The sequence below is a fragment of the Hyperolius riggenbachi genome, chromosome 5 (assembly GCF_040937935.1).
Source record: "Hyperolius riggenbachi isolate aHypRig1 chromosome 5, aHypRig1.pri, whole genome shotgun sequence".
In the NCBI taxonomy this organism is placed as follows: Eukaryota; Metazoa; Chordata; class Amphibia; order Anura; family Hyperoliidae; genus Hyperolius; species Hyperolius riggenbachi.
The window spans coordinates 67,578,154-67,591,948 of record NC_090650.1 but is presented as its reverse complement, the minus strand read 5'-3'; the positions used below and the strand labels follow the sequence as shown (position 1 = coordinate 67,591,948).

At 43.9% G+C, this 13,795-nt stretch overlaps 1 protein-coding gene across 8 annotated transcripts in view; it reads right to left on the bottom strand.

Moving 5' to 3' along the window:
• DIP2C (disco interacting protein 2 homolog C) overlaps positions 1-13,795 on the bottom strand; it is a 635,214-nt gene that overhangs the window by 203,880 nt on the left and 417,539 nt on the right. For all 8 annotated transcript variants that reach the window (XM_068235828.1, XM_068235830.1, XM_068235833.1 and 5 more), the window contains 3 exons: positions 13,600-13,709; positions 4,859-4,961; positions 437-501 (listed from right to left, as the gene is read on the bottom strand). In XM_068235828.1, coding sequence (XP_068091929.1) covers positions 437-501; positions 4,859-4,961; positions 13,600-13,709 — 278 coding nt within the window. The remainder of the gene's footprint in view (positions 1-436; positions 502-4,858; positions 4,962-13,599; positions 13,710-13,795) is intronic.

Here is a 13,795-nt window from a genome sequence, read left to right as displayed (position 1 = left end):
GGGAAATGCTAAGAAGGATTTTTTCTACTGTAGAAAAATCATTAAAATCTAACCTTGGACAGTGCAATACATATATTATGTAAGTAGAGCAAGTATTTATCTACTTATAGATGTGTGTATTTTTCTGAGATAGTATGGCTGACAGCTCCTCTTTAATGTTTTTTTTGTGTTTTTCTTAAACAAACTGTTAGTCCCTTCTTAGCCTATGAATCCCATGTGTCACATGTCACATAGATACCTGCGCATGTACCAGACTGGTGGGAGCAAAGAGAAACCCATAAGGATGGCCGATAGCTTTTCTGATGCGGTACTAAAAGGATGCATTACAGCTAAGTGAGGTCCGCACAGTGCTTAGCAGATCATTTGTAACCTCTGTATGACCTGTAGTAAGGACATTGAAAGGCATAAACATAAAAGCAAAACACGTCTGTCATACCGTGAGAATTCCATGCCACAGGCCTACATCCTTCTTGAAATCCAAGACGTTTACAATGGTTTCCGCTAGGCAAGAAAGAAAATGAGAGATTCATTTAGGAAACATAAAATAGATCTTTCATAAAAACAAGAGTGGAGAATGATGACCAGGAATCACTGTGAGGCAAGACCCGTATCTGAAAATCTGTCTGTAGGTTTCTCCTGCCAGAAATACACACGACGAGAGCAGCTTGATCCGACATACAAATGATTACTCCCCGACCAAACATCAATCAGGAAGAAGGGATTGATTTATCCACTTGCGCCACTTTCTCTCTGAGGGCTCTATTCATAAAAAAGTTGTTGCGAGAAAACTCCTGGAGGGAAAATACCGCAGCGGTATTTTACACTTCTGGGTGGTCATTCAAAGAAATCTTGAAAGCTGCGATGCAAGAGCGGAGATCTCCCGCTGAAAGCTGACGGTAAGCTGGCGGAAGGCATGCGGAAACACTTCAGCCGGCAGAGTCCCTCCGTGCACTGCTCTCTCTGGGAGGTCTGTCCCATTCACTTGTATGTAATCCGCAAAATCAGAGGAAGCGGTATTTCCCGTCCTCATACCGCTTCCTCTAATCTTTATGAATGGCCATTTTGTTACTTTTTTCTAGATAAATCTAGAAAAACACTGGAGAAGGCGGAAATTTCTCGCTCTGCTGGGGGATTGTAGATTTTCATGCGGGAACAGCTTTTATGAATGCCGACTTTGCTAAATGGACGGGAAAATCCACTGTTTTGAGCGGAAAACTTGCGGTAAGGTTTTATGAATAGAGCCCTATCAGATTTTTTAAAAAACATCTGATCAAGAATGAACTGAAATGCTGCCCTGCCCTCTTTGCCTAGATAAAGTACAAAACTATGAAGCGGTCAGTCCTTGGCCACGCCTCTTGCGCATGTTTGATCAGAATGGGCAGCACGGTGGCGAAGTAGATGGCACTCTCGCCTTGCAGTGCTGGCCAATGTGCACCCTGCACTCCACACACGTACTTGTGACAAGTGCTCCGTATAGGGTGCTGGTTGGAAGATCACACATGAGCCAACACTTAAAAGTTCACCCCTACATTACGTAAAGGTTGAACCCTTACATTTTAGTGCATTTTTCTAGTACCGAAATATTGGCTCATCTACAATTACATACAGCAGTTTATTTTGAGCAACATGGAAAGAGAGAGACTTCATGCATAAAACCGCATCCTTATTATGCTGGGCACAAACATCAAATAGGCAGTGGGGATGAGGAAGGAATAGCTTGAGATCTGTTTCACAGTAGGTTACTGCTTCATCAGAGGTGTTGGGCCTCTGACATGGCAGTGACCTTACCACGAAAAAGCTGTGCTAAGGTGTTCTTTCCTAACCCCCACTGTCTATTTGATCTTTGTAGATAGCAGACAATGGGGTGGTTTTATGCAAGCAGTGCCTCTCTCGCTCTCCATTTTGCATCAAACCGATCTGCATTTTTTCGAGTGCATACTGTCATTAGTACTGGTCCAGATGCATCCACTCTCCTTGCAGCATCTAGTGCCAGACTTCTTCATATAGCACGATTTGCATAGTAGTATATCTTGCTTTTCCTGAGGATACTTTTACACTTAATCAGTTGCTCTCAGTTATAACTAAAAGTACAACTGATTTTCAAAGTAATGCCCATGTTTTCCTATGGCTCAGTTCCCACTATAGCATTTTAAATGAATGTTTTTTACAATGCACTGCTATGGAGGGAAAACGTACTAACGCATTCTCACTTGGTATCGTAACACGCTAGCCATTAGCGGTGATTGCCCGCTAATACCCCCCGGGGGGAACTAAGTGTAAAGGGGCCCTTAGGCTGGGTGCACACATAACAGAGAGTGAAAGGCTGCATGTTCTGTCATGTGCGTTTTTTCTAGCGTAGTTTTCTATTGCCTATGCATTGTTCAAGCATTTTACGTGTCTTTTTACACATTTGCAGTTCGTATATACAAAATGCATATGCGTTTTGTATGCATTTTCAATGCGTGTTTATATTGCGTTTTATGCAAATCACTAGGAAGACAACAGGAAGCGGAAATACATCACAAAACAATAAAAAAAAAAACATAAAAATGCATGAAAAAAGCATACAAATGCAATACATTGCATTCCCATTGACTTTACTTATGAGCGTTTTTGATGAATTTTTAAATCTTATGCAACAAAACCAGTGTTTTTAAAAACGCATGCATACAAAACGCATATGCGTTCTTTTTATATGCGTTTTTTTCATGCGGCCCATACACTATCATTAGCGGCAAAAATGCTGCGTTTTTCCGCAACGCTTGCATTTCTGCTAAGTGTGCACCTAGCCTTACTGTCTGTTTTTGTAGCATGTTTTCTTTTTTTGCTTTCTACATTGTCCAAACTTTATTGAAACAGCTGCAGCCTAACAAAAGTCCGCCGCTGGTAATACAACACGAGGAGTACTATGTACTCTGTCAATCTCTGCAGAAAATCTGCCAGCGCTGTATAAATGTGTAAATAAAAGGAAGCTGGTAATCAGTTCATAATGCATCTGACCAAATAAAATTTTGCAGACTTCGGTCACACAGAATTCCCTGTGCCATTTTACTACAGCGGGATCTTACAGATAACGGGGGTCATGTCACGTCACAGTGCCGGCACATCCAGATGCTGCTTTGCTTAGCAGACATGAATTCTGTCTGCACAGACATTTTGCTCAGCGATTACAATAATCGGGTTCTGTAGGGGTGATAACCGCGAGCACATAAAGCATTTTTTAGAGCCGCTAAACTCTCTAACTGCGCTCATAGAATTCCTTCCGTACTCTGGAAATATTATTCGCTCCAGCAGAAAATTGTTTGCAATCACAGCAATTAACTTGGAAATGAAAACAACTTTCAACGGAAAAGGCAGTCAATAGCAAAAAAGGAAAAAGAAAACAAACTACAAAGCGAACAGAAAATCCTTCTGCCAGGAATACCACGTGATAAAAATGTCTCAAAACAGAGTGAATGCAATTCGGAACAATCTCTTCCAGAATATGTAATTATCAGATCTTTTGCTCTATTGATCTAGAATCTGGGCCCTGACACACCAGAGCGTTGTGCAGGTTGTTTTCGTTTGAAAAACCCCGCTTCCATTGACTTGCATTAAAATCGCATTAAATCAGGGCAACATTGCCACAGATTTTTAGAAAAATCGCAAGTGCGGCTATTTTGACGTGAATTTAACGTAAGTCAATTGAAGCGTTTTTTAAAACGACCCACAAAACGCTCTTCGGTGTGTCAGGGCCCACTGAGAGTATATGCTGGCCATTAGGCTGTATAATGCAGAACACACACTGCCCCCCTCCCCCCCACCCACATAAGAAAAAAAAAACGAAGGATGAGTAGAAGGACTGAGGCCCACTGGATATTGCAAATACAAACACTGACTGCTTTTGCTAGCAATATTTAATTTTTTTTTTTTTTAGCGATTTTCAGTGTTTTTTTTATTCAATGATCATACAGCAATTGCTTGTTGCGTCTTTCAAAAAGTGTATTTGGGTAGTAACATTTCTGCAAAATTGCCAATGTACACGGATTGAAAATCGATTCTGAAGCAATCCTTTAGGGATGGGTCCGACTACAGTGATTTTGGCCACGTTTTTGGATCGCTGACAATTTAAAAAGAAAAAAAAATGCTTTACCAATTTATCTTAGTGGTGGGGAACCGACAAGTACGATTGCAATTAGGGCTAATCGCAATCACAGGACATGCAGCTGGTTGAGCTCCCCAGTGCTATGTACACAAGTTTCAAATCGAATTTGCAGTGATTTGAGAGCTGAACATTTTTTCCTTTAAAGTAACGTTTGTTATACTTACCGAATATCCTGATGTCTGGCCCCCACCCATAGCCCAGTCCACTAGCAGAAGAGGTCACAGGCGATCTTCTGATTGGAGATAGAGAAACACCTTCTGCTATGGGCGGAAGCCGGAAATCAGGACACTCCGTAAGTATAATAAAGTTTATTTAAACAGAAAAAAACCCTAAATGCAAATAGGAAATGCTGTACAGTTTTACAGTTTACAGTACTTCACTTCAAGACACCGGAAATTGCAATCACAATCATCCTGGGAATCGTTGCACACAGCGAAATTTAAAAGTGATTCCTAGTGGGTTACTGGACATACTATGTATTGAAGCACAAAAGCTTCAAAAATGCTGCAGGACCGGTGATTGCGATTTTGGGTAATTGCAATTGCTCCTGTGGGTCTCCATTTACTTTCATTAGCCTACCACTTTTGGAACTTCTGGCGATTGTAAAGCAAGTCTGATACAGCTGCCGTGGGCCCCGGGCCTAACCGTATTGTCATAAATAACACCTGTATTCCCCAGCAGATCACATGCTGTAACTGAGAAGTGTAGGTTTACCTTCTGTGTAACCGCAGGCTTGGGTCAGTGCTTGGCAATGTGTGAGAAGGGCAATTCTCGTCACCGTCACCCCCAGCACGCTGCCATCTTTACACGTCTTGTACTGAAGAACAGAAGATACATTTAACAGGCAGCTATGATAATATGTTCAAACACACTTATAAATAAACCCAGAAAGGAATAATTGCTACCCTGAATACTTAGGTCCAAATACCACCATTTTTTTTACTTTTTTCATTATTACGCTTAAAGAGACACTGAAGCGGAAAAAAAAATATGATATAGTGAATTGGTTGTGTACTATGAATAATTACTAGAAGATTAGCAGCAAAGAAAATATTCTCATACTTTTATTTTCAGGTATATAGTGTTTTTTCTAACATTGCATCATTTTATAATATGTGCAGATTACACAACACTCAGCATTCAAAATGAGTCTTTCAGAGCAGTCTGTGAAGTAATGAACTCTCCTCTAGCAGAGAAAAAGTAAACAGTTCACTTACAGTTGAGATAATAAAAGTCAGATAACAGCCCTCTCCATGACTAACTTAGTCGGAGAGCTTAATGGCTTGTTTGCATAGAGATAACAACTGGAGGTTCTCAACTCTTCCTGTACTGGAAACAATTAGACTGATGTACCTGATCTTAATGTTTTATTTCTTAGCTGTACTACACATACAAATCATAATATCATATTTTTTTTTTCGCTTCAGTGTCTCTTTAAAGAACGTCCCTAAACAAAAGTGCAGCCCAGAATATAGCTTCTAGATAAGGAGCGCTCTGATGGTGAAGCAAGTTTATTGCATTTAAAAACACAAACAGCTATTGTACTTTCTGTCAGTGCAAACAACACAGATGCATCATAGATCTTCCATGGACATCCAGAGTGACACTGTGTGTGAAAGGCTTGCCGAGGAACTGTGGAGGGGCGTGGTCAGCACTGTAGTCACTTCCTGATGAAGGTGCCAAAGTGCAGAAAAGCATTAGGACATCAACAGCATACGCACATGAAGTGTTAGGAAGGGAACACAATAGCCGCGTTTGTGCGCATTTTGCTCCGAACAGCAAAACGCGCACGATTCTACAGGCTAATTAATTCAATAGCCTTACATGGGAAACGTGTGCGTTGCGTCCATTCGCATTTCCTTTCACGTTTTCTGCTTTTTCCTGCATGCTTGTATACAGTACATGCCATGGAAACGCTGACAGTAAAACGGACGCGTTAAACGCAAACACAAGAGACCAACGGAAACCTGGGAATCACAGGGGAAAATGGCCCTGGAAGTGTATTCCCTGCCTTAAAGCTTTGCTCTCCCCACCCACACTGGCAGCTGATTTGTATACAGGTAGTACCCGACTAACAAACACCCAACTTATAAACTACCCGCCGATATGAACGGCATGGATTCTGTGTTTCCATGGGAACAAGCCTATTTTTTTTCTTTTTTAAATTGGAATGGTTTTTGAGGAAATAGATTTTAAAACATTCAAAGAAAAAATGGCTTTTAAACTTCTATAAGCAGGTACAGAGGGCAGATGTGACACTGGAGGCACAGATGAGGTACAGGGTACAGATATAGCACAGTTTTCTGACTTAAGAACAGATTCAGGTTAAGAACGAACCTACAGTCTCCTATCTCGTTTGTTAACCGGGGACTACATGTAATTGAGAATGTGTCTGCGGAGGGCCTGCAACCCACTTCTATCATTTCTACTCTACAGTATATGAGTTAAATAGTGATATGCGTTTTGGACATAAAACAAAGGCTGGAGAGCATCAGTGAGTCAAGAAACTTAGGTTGGATGTTTCTTTTAAATGTCTGCTAGCAGTTGGTAACATGTTGCAATCATCCCCTGTGTCAAATCAGGCTAGGTTCACACATAAAAAGGTGTCCAATCCAATCCTGTCAGTTTTGTATCGGTTTCTAAAAAAAAAATGTGTTCACACATGAAAGGCGTACAGTTCCAATCCAGTCAGGTAAAACTGATAGAAAACTGATGCCAAACTGACAGGACAGGACAGTACTGGAAATATACAGATTTATGTGTGAACCGAGCCATAGTGAGGTTGTTGAAATGTTAGCAAGTTAGAGCAAGTTAGCCCCCAAAGCAAAAATGATCAGAGGCTCCATAACAATGGTAAAGTGCAGTTCTCACTACAAGTGCCGCACATGACCGCAATTTCACAAATGCTGATTTACTAACCTCTAAAGGTGGCCACTAACGGTCCAATTTCTAGCAAAAAATTGTTCGAACGATCAGAAATTCTGATCGGATTGGTTGTAAATAATCTCAATTGTTGGGCACAGTTGATTATGAACGATTATAAAAACAGTTGTCCAATCGGAATTTCATCAAGCCAAAATTTTTATTTTCTTGTGGGCTGTGATACTTCGGAAGCAAAGATTGGTTCGTTGATGGTTCAGTGAACGATTTCCCCTTCTAGTCAGAATTATCTGATCACTCGAATGATTTTTCGGTAGAAAATAGACCGTTAGGGCCCATTCACACTTGAGCGATTAGCGGGTAATTCCTGCTAATCGCTAAAGCGCTAGTGCCAATAGTGGTATTTTACCCCATGGCAGTGTTCTCATTGCCGAGATTGGCACTGATCGCTGGCATATTGAGATTAGTGCCAATCGCAAAAAGTGTTACGTGCAGCATTTTTGATGCGATTCTGGAACGATCGTGGTACAGTGCTTAATAAAGCCCTGACCGCGATCAATCTGAATCACGAAAGTGTCCAGTGATTTTACCACCCTAATCACAGTAAAATCACTCGCACTAAGTGATAGTGTTTTGCGCTTTTAAATGGGAACGAGTCTTTAGTGGCCGCCTTAAGAAACACCAATAGGATCTGATAAAACCCAGGTGAGGGTTCTCTTGCTAAGATTTTGTACATTTTTTTGTTATTTTTAAGAAATAAAATGGAAGAAAAAATCTTTACATTATTCAAGCAGTTCAAGAGTTCAGTACGGGAAGCATGACAAATTGCCAAGAGGTAAATATAGTATAACAATAAAAAAAAGTTTCTTAAAAAAAAGACTAATGCTAGGTACACAAGGTGAGTTTTTACGGTCAATTTTCCATCCAATCAATTTTTGATTCGATTTTCCGGTCGATTTACGGCTAAATACTCTTATCTTTGCTTATCTATTTCCATTCACTTCTATGAGAAATCGACAAGAAAAACGATCGAAAATAATATCAGACATGACCAAAATTGTCTATTGAACCATCCATCTGCTGAATAAACATGTGGTGTGTACCTAGCATAAGATCTGGGGCATAGTGGGTGGATGCTGCAGCCCAGGTAGGGCCCACGCTCCACTTTCTGTAGAGAGCTGGGATCCAATGAACAAGGCTCTGGCTGCAACTGCCTTTTCCCATTACGTCCAAAAATGAGGTGTTTTTTTTTTTTTTTATAGAGCTCTGTGATCCCATTGGAAATATTTTTTTTTATATCTGGTCTACATCAGAAGTTGTCACAGTGGAAGGAAAACAAAAGTTATGTCCATAATCCCCCAAAAATAGCAGTACTGTGGGGGTTGGGGGGAGAGGTCACACTTGTGGCCACATAAAACAGGTTTTACGCAGACGATTTTAATATTCTGGACACGTTTTAATGCGCGCATCGGCCACCATAGGCTGCTGGCACAAGCCTATAGGAATCACCCATTGCGGGGAATCAGTTTTTTTAAAAGCATCCGTAGTGTGGCCGAAAAATTTCAGACTTGCAAACGAATGTGCACGTTGCCACTTAAAAGCACTGTGCGCATTTTCACATTGTGCAAAAACGCACACAATTTTCCACAAGTGTGGCTCCAGCCTAAAGGTTGCCACACACCATGCAATTTTTTTAATGGGAAATACGATCAGATTTCTTGCTCAAATAAAAAACAAAGGGGTTTTTTGGGGAAAATTTGATCGTTTTTATTAAATTGCTGTAAAATCGGATAATTTTATTCTATCGCGTGTGGCCACCTTCAGTCTAAAATGTATCTGCTCAAACAGAAGATCAAAAGGGAATGCTGGCACTACAGCGATATGTGCGATAGAATGATGGGGTGCAGCGCTCATTCACCTGGTATTTCAGCAGCACGCTCCAGCATGCTCTGGCTATAGCAAGCAGTCTGTAAATTACAAACAGGAGATGTAAGCTGATACTTCTGATAACTGCTTTAATTTGAAAACTTGCTAAATCACTGCATACATCAATGGTGACTGTGTCCAAGTAAGAATTTTCACGTACCAGCTTCTACACAGCCTCCGTAGAAGCGCACACAGCGCAAAACGGCTGTAATACTTCAGTGCCCAGCACCCACCACCATCTGATACCTTTGGCACAAACTGGTACGTAAAATTTCTTACTTTGACAAAATCACTATTGAAGTACGCAGTTTTTTTGCAAGTTTCCAAATTAAAGCAGCCATCAACAGTGCTGGCTTTCATCTCCTCTTTGTAATTCATAAAATGTATCTGGGGCAGGAGGGGGCGCATTGTAAAATCTGCAAGGGGGCCCATGTCTCTGACTAACATCAAAACATAGCTGACTGATTAATCTTCAAATGGTTAAAGTGGATCCAAGATAAACTTATACTCACTACATAATTGTGTTCCTTACATATGGTTTATAGGGCATTCCTCAAGCCTAATAATTTGTTTGTTTGTTTTAATACCCTAATTCCCTGTAAACTAAACAAGCCTCGCCCACAGCTCCTCCAGTGCCAAGGCACTCTGAGACCCATGTAGCAAGTGCTCATAGGAGCTCAGTCTGGGCAGGAGGGGGTGGTTATTAGCAAGAGATTTCAGAGGCAGAGGGGAGGAGGGAAGAGGAGAGGAGTGAAGTTTTCACAGGCTGAGGGCTGGAGATACAGATCAGCTTGCCTGTGTATTGATCACAAGCAGAACATGGCTGCTGTCATTGTATCACAGGAAGAAATAATCATATACTGCTGTTTGCAGATAGATTTGCTGTGTAAACTATCTAAACTTTAGATAAGATATATAGACAAGTTGCTTGTTATAGTTAGTTTTTCATCTCGGATCTGCTTTCACTACATCTGCTTTGCAACATAATAAGTGTATTTATTGTAGCCAGGCAACATCCTATGAGCTGACAGAAGGTGTGAAGCCCAAGTAAGAAGGGTGGGAAGAGGGACATTATCTCTGGAAAATGTACCACACTCACCAGCCAGATGAGAATGCATTTAGTAGAAGGAAACAAAGATTTCTAGGACGAGCTGTGCAAGTACCTGAGTTACGTGTATAAATTGATTTAAAGACTGCCAGAGATACTGCTACTGCCCTCATAAACACTATGTTATGTAAATTCAGCTAAGAAACCAGAACAACCAATAAACACACGGATCTTTGTGAAACTTTAGAATAGGTGGAGGAAGAAGCAGAGGCACTGGTCACATAAGAAATACAAAAGTGCCAAGTTTAATCTTAAAGTGAACCTGAGGTGAGAGTGATATGGAGTCTTTCATATTTACTTCATTTTAAAGAATACCAGTTGCCTGGCAGCCCTGCTGATATTCTGACATCCGTACGGTCATAAACCTGGAACAAGCATGTGGCTAATCCTGTAAGACTTCAGTCAGACCACCTGATCTGCATTGCTTGTTCGTGGTCTATGGTTAATGGTGGCCACATATCTAGCGATTTTGGTGGCCGATTGACCAAGAGTAAGATCTCTCTCTGATCAAATCTGATGGAAGAGAGATCTGTTTTCCAACATAAACTGCAGGACAATTCCAGATAGACTTCAGCATGAAATCTTTTGATAATCGGCCTATTGATGCTGCCTCTTCGTCCTCCCAAATTGAGATGACCCCCCCAGTGCATGAGCACGAATACTATACCTGTCAGTGTCCACTGAGGTCTCTGTCTCTGTACTCTTCCTTACACACATGCGCCCCACGTGGTTGCCAGTATATTGCACATGTGCGCCCGTGATGTCACACATACGCCCATGTGCAATACACCACCAAGCACATGGGGCACATGTGTGTGAGGAACACTACAGAGACAGATATCTCAGCGGACACTGACAGGTAAAGTATTCATGCTTGGGAACCGGTGGCACATTTTACACTGGGGAGGGAATCGCCAGGGGTTCCGTTGTGTTTGTCGCTGGTCCCGATATCGCTCGCTGTTACCGGCATGCACCCAATCGAGCGTGTCAGTCCGAGATATGGCAGCAAGTTCGAATGATACACGCGACCAATTTCGACCCAAAATTGGTCTCATCGTCAATTGTGCATGCTTTTGGCGGCACAGATTTTCATCAGATTCAATTATAATTATCGAATTGGATTGTCGATCAGCTAAGTCGAGTAATGTACGTACCCCTAAAAAGTAATAGAGGCAGATGATCAGGGGGCAGCCAGTCAACTTGCATTGTTTAAAAGGAAGCATTGTTTAAAAGTAAATAGATATGGCAGCCTCAATATCACACTCACCTCTGGTCTTTTAGCCATATTACATCCATCTGACCTCTATGTTGGTTACAGTTAGGCCTGGTTCACATTGGAAAATAAAGCCAAACGGATCCGGTAAAACGGAACCAGTTTACGGTTAACCAGAGCCTTAAGTCTTGGTTAACACTGGTAAACAGATCCGTGAAAACGGATCTGATCACCGGTCGATCAGATCCGTTTTCACTCTGTTGCCACTCCGATAGCTCCAGCAGCTGGGCGGGTGAGGGAGGGCGGAGCAGCCGGGTGGGTGAGGGAGGGCGTAGTAGCTGGGCGGGTGAGGGAGGGCGTAGCAGCCGGGTGGAGGGAGGTTGTAGCAGCCGGGCGGAGGGAGGTTGTAGCAGCCGGGCGGGTTTGGCAGATGGGCGGGTGAGGGAGGGTGTGGCAGATGGGAGGGTGAGGGAGGGTGTAGCAGCCGGGAGGGTGAGGGAGGGTGTAGCAGCCGGGAGGGTGAGGGAGGGTGTAGCAGCCGGGCGGGTGAGGGAGGCTGTAGCAGCTGGGGGGGGGGGGGGGGTGAGGGAGGGTGTAGCAGCCGGGCGGGTGAGGGAGGGTGTAGCAGCCGGGCGGGTAAGGGAGGGTGTAGCAGCCGGGCGGGTAAGGGAGGGTGTTGCAGCCGGGCGGGTGAGGGAGGGTGTTGCAGCCGGGCGGGTGAGGGAGGGTGTTGCAGCCGGGCGGTGGAGGGAGGGTGTAGCAGCTGGGTGGAGGGAGGGTGTAGCAGCTGGGCGGGTGAGGGAGGGTGTGGCAGCTGGGTGAGTGAGAGAGGTTGTAGCAGCTGGGCGGAGGGAGGGTGTAGCAGCTGGGCGGAGGGAGGGTGTAACAGCTGGGTTGGTGAGGAAGGGTGTAGCAGCCGGGCGGGTGAGGGAGGGTGTAGCAGCCGGGCGGGTGAGGGAGGGTGTGGCAGCTGGGTGGGTGAGAGAGGTTGTAGCAGCTGGGCGGAGGGAGGGTGTAGCAGCTGGGCGGAGGGAGGGTGTAACAGCTGGGTTGGTGAGGGAGGGTGTAGCAGCCGGGCGGGTGAGGGAGGGTGTAGCAGCCGGGCGGGTGAGGGAGGGTGTGGCAGCCGGGCGGGTGAGGGAGGGTGTGGCAGCCGGGCGGGTGAGGGATGGTGTAGCAGCCGGGCGGGTGAGGGAGGTTGTAGCAGCCGGTCGGAGGGAGGTTGTAGCAGCCGGGCGGAGGGAGGTTGTAGCAGCCGGGCGGAGGGAGGTTGTAGCAGATGGGCGGGTGAGGGAGGGTGTAGCAGATGGGCGGGTGAGGGAGGGTGTCGCAGCTGGGCGAGTGAAGGAGGGTGTCGCAGCTGGGCAGGTGTGGGAGGGTTAAAACTTACCCAGGCTTCAGTCTTCAATTGCAACCAGGCAGTAGGGAGGGTTTCTTCCAGGCTTCCATCTTCTCCCGCCTTCAATTGCATCCATGCGTCGTCAATATCGCGTCATTTGACTACCATGCTTCCTCCTTCTGAGTTGAAGGAGGAGCGTAGTCACATGACACAACTGAAGGCCAAAGAAGATGGAAGCCTGCAAGAAACCCTCCCTACGGCCCAGCTGCAATTGAAGACAGAAGCATGGGTAAGGTTGTAACCTTCCTTCACCCACCTGGCTGGTCAGTACACTAAGCCCGTTTGTGTCTCCACATCCCCCCAGTCCCCCACCCCCAGTGGATTTTGCCCCTTAACGGCTCTCATTGGCACCAATGCAGGGCATCTTCTGTTTTCGGTCTGCTGGGTTTAGCGGTCCGGAAATTGCTGCAGGTTGGAATCTTGCAGGTCGTTTAGTGAATAGTGCACTACAGATCCGTTTGAATGGATGAATGTGAATGGATCCATAGGTTAACATTGGATCCGTTCGCATCCGTTCCGTTTGTACAGTATCCGTTTAGATCCGCAAACACACCGTTTTTTAACGCAGTTGTGAACCGGGCCTTACTACTGATAGCAGCACAGGAACAAAATGTATTTTACAATGCCCCCATAATGTATTTAACTCCGTCTTCAGCTTTGAACAAGCTTTAGCTTCAGCTTTGAACAATCTACAAGTATCTACCAGTATGTGAATCTGATGGCTTGATTGTGATCACAATTACAGATTTAGATATCACTATTTACTCTTCCCAATAATCCCCCCTTTACTCCAGTGGATATAGTTCTATTTTTTAAACAGGTAAGTGGATATAGTTCTCTTAATACACCACCCACCCAGTAACCAAAAACTTCCCATGTACACGCCACGTTCACAGCAAACAATCTAGAGGTTACAACAATATACCTACCTCAATGTAGGCAGTGTCGTTATTTGCATCTTTGATATGTGGAAACCAATCTCGAGGAGGTTTGGACAGATGTTTTGATTCTGTGACAAACCAGAGCAGCTTTGGCCAACCTAAGTAGAGAGATATGGATTATTTATTAATAACAGTAAACATGGTTCACTAATTTGCTAGGCTATGCAAACTATATTATAGATAG